At 63.1% G+C, this 2,973-nt stretch overlaps 1 protein-coding gene across 1 annotated transcript in view; it reads right to left on the bottom strand.

Annotated features, from left to right (window-relative positions):
- Nucleotides 1–1,835: 1,835 nt before the first annotated feature.
- TLDC2 (TBC/LysM-associated domain containing 2) overlaps nt 1,836–2,973 on the bottom strand; it is a 4,079-nt gene continuing 2,941 nt past the window's right edge. Inside the window, exons 5-6 of the mRNA XM_009283270.1 lie at nt 2,393–2,466; nt 1,836–1,971 (exon numbers count right to left, since the gene is read on the bottom strand). Coding sequence (XP_009281545.1) covers nt 1,836–1,971; nt 2,393–2,466 — 210 coding nt within the window. The remainder of the gene's footprint in view (nt 1,972–2,392; nt 2,467–2,973) is intronic.

The following is a 2,973-nucleotide window of genomic DNA, read 5'->3' on the forward strand; positions in this document are numbered from 1 at the left end:
GGGGGGGGTGGCTGTATCGTCCCCAAACCGGGTGTCTGTGGGGGAGGTGTGCGTCATTTGCAGGCAAAATTTAAGCTGGACCATCTGGCGCGTATGGGGCCGTGGTGGGGGTAAGAGGGCCGGGATGAGGGCAGGGGGCCAGGCAGATTGAGGCAGTCCTTTCCCTTGGGTAGAGACGCTGGGCCAGCAGCCGGGCAGGAGGGTCCTGGGCTGGAGCGGCTGGAGGAGTTGGCAGCTCCTGACACCCTTCAGCATCCATCAGGCGCTCCCCTGGCCCGGCTGCCCAGCAGTGCCGTGCTGGGTGCCATGTCTGGGGTAATTGCTGCCTTGGAGAGGGGAGCAGGCAGGGAGGCTTCAGCAGGAGGGAGCATCTTCTGTGGGGACAGTGGGTGAGTGGGAAACAGGAGGACAGTGTCAGCTCTTGCAATGGAGAGTCATCGCTGGGGCTGCTCACCCAGCTGCTCATTTACTGAGCTCAGTAAATGACTGGAAGGGGGATGAGTAGTCAAATAGCATGAGGAGAGAGAAGCCAGCCATGGCTCATCTCCGAAGAGCTGTGGGAGATGGAATCAGCAGGGAAATGGCTGGTGAGGTTCAACGTGGGTATGCATGGAGTGGGGTGGCTGTGTGTAAAATAATGCAGTCTGGGGCTCGATGGGATCCAGGCTTCACAAAATTGCAGGTTTAGGGTAGGAGCTAACAACGGGTGAGGTCATGGGGTGATGCTTCAGCTCTGCCCAGCCACGCTCCCAAAATAAATCAAATGTGGCCAAACCAGGCAGGCCCTTGTCCTCCTGTGGAAACCCCTGAGCCACCCCTGCCTTGAATCCCACCTGTGGGGCTGGTCCTGCTGCTTGGACAGGGACGGTGGGATGGTGGAGGAGGAGGAGAGCTGGCCCAGCATCCAGGAATGAGAGGCCAGGCTATGTCAGCCAGGCAAGAGGCAGCAGGTCATAGAGCCACAGGTTGGAAGGGGCCCGGGGAGGGCTCTTGTCATCCCCTTCCCGTTGGGAGCAGGTTGGGGCAAGATGCCCGGCATAGCCTGGACACCTCTGAGGAGAAGGCCCTGCTCCTTAGGAGGTGACGGGGTAGACAGAGAGTGTGGACTCTGCCAGAGGAGGGACGGGTCCCTGCAGCCCCCTGGCGCAGCGCCCCGGGCCGACCCCCTGAGCTTGCTGCACGCACACAGCCCCAGGCTGGGACAGGGCACGGCCGGCGCTCTCATGGCTCCTGGTCTGCTCACCGCCACTTGCTTTGCACAACTTCACAGCGCTGTTCATAGCTTCCACGGCAAGGACAAAGATGGGAGCACAGCTCCACCTGTTTATTGATGAGTGGTCACCGTATTGCCTGCCAGCCCTGGCAGTGCCACCTCCGGGGGCTGCAGCCAGTGGGGCAGAGGCTGCCTGGGCTTGCTCGGTCCTGTGGCATCATGCTGCTCTCAAAACTTGCTCCACCGTCTGGGGACCCTGTGGTGCTTGGCCCTGCCATGCGCCCTCCTGCCAGGGTGGCTCTGCGTCATCCCAGCCAGGCAGGGTGCTTGGTGCCATGGTGGGGTCCGGTCCTGCAGCCACCCCAGGGACCCCGGCATGGTCGCAGCAGCACTGCGGGGGGCTGAGATCCCACTGCAGCCTGTCCCCATCACGCTGCCCCCACCGGCTGTTGGCACATGAAATGGGGATGTTGGTGGGGACAGGGTGGAGGGAGGCAGGCGCGAGGCTGTGCAACCATCCCGGCAGGCTCAGCGGATACTGGCAGGGAAGAGCTGTGCATGAGACATTGGTCCCAAAGCATCGCCCCGATGCCATCTTTGTCCCCAGGTGTGGGTGGCAGGGTCAGGCCAAGCCCCACACTTCCAGGTCCTGGACACAGAACTCCTCCCGGGCTGAGAGGGTCTCGTTGTCGAAGGTCTCACAGGGGTGGCTGCCCCCGTGGTGCAGGTCTCCATCCAGCCACAGCCCAAATCTACCACTAGGAAGGTGCCAACGACATGATCAGCTGGGGGTCCCCTCTCCTGCCTCCTCCATGCCTGGACACCTCCCAGCCACCTCCTGGGGGACGAGCCACATCCCCGTCCCCACTCCTGGGTACCCTCCTGCTAAGGACACCAGGCACAAGGGACAGGCAAAATGAGGATGAGACAGGACAAGCAGTCACCCCTGGGGCTGCCCCCCTGCCTGCAGGCAGGGAGAAGGCAGGCCTGCCGGCAGCCTGGTCAGGGGGATGAAAGGACCAGTGCTACTGGACAACCTCCACAGGTGTTTTTGGGTTCAAACCACAAGCACGTGCCTGGACCCGACTCCACAGGGCAGCCTAGGCTCAGATTGTGGCCCTGATGGCCACCAGGGCTGGGGACCCCATGGGCTGCCAAAGCTGCTGACGTGGCTCCTACCTGCCCCCACCGAACATCAGCAGGTCCACATCCCCCTTCATGAAGAAGTTGTTCCTGCCCGTCCACCTGAACACCTGCATGGGGACAGCAGTCGTCTGGGACTGTGGGCTGGGGCACAGTGTCCCCATCCCCATCCCTGTCCCTGTCCTGCAAGGGACAGCTGGGGGCTGCTGAGCAAAGCTGGCTCTGCCCGTCCCCGCCATGTCCTGCTTCTCCAGAGGAAGACCTCACCAAGCCTGTGGGCACCATCCTGGTGCTGGCCTATCCCTGCCAGCAGCCCTGGGGGCTCCCCCCTGGGGGACGGCTGCCACCCACTGATGCCACCAGCAGTGTTGCTCACTGATGCCACCAACCCCATCACACACACATGGACCTCCGCTGGCACAGGCAGATGTGGCTGAGCTGCCTCCCCATCGTGCCGACGCTGGGCTGTGACTGCCCTGGCATGCGGAAGGGTCCCTGGTGATGCCCGGCTGGGCAGCATCCACCTTCCTGAGCGCCCCCCCCTTCCCTGCACGGCTGGCTGGGATTTGCCTTCTCTGCCCCAGCCCTGAACAAACTCGGGGGACTACAGCCGGCAG

This window comes from Aptenodytes forsteri, unplaced genomic scaffold, assembly GCF_000699145.1.
Source record: "Aptenodytes forsteri isolate BGI_AS27 unplaced genomic scaffold, ASM69914v1 Scaffold38, whole genome shotgun sequence".
In the NCBI taxonomy this organism is placed as follows: Eukaryota; Metazoa; Chordata; class Aves; order Sphenisciformes; family Spheniscidae; genus Aptenodytes; species Aptenodytes forsteri.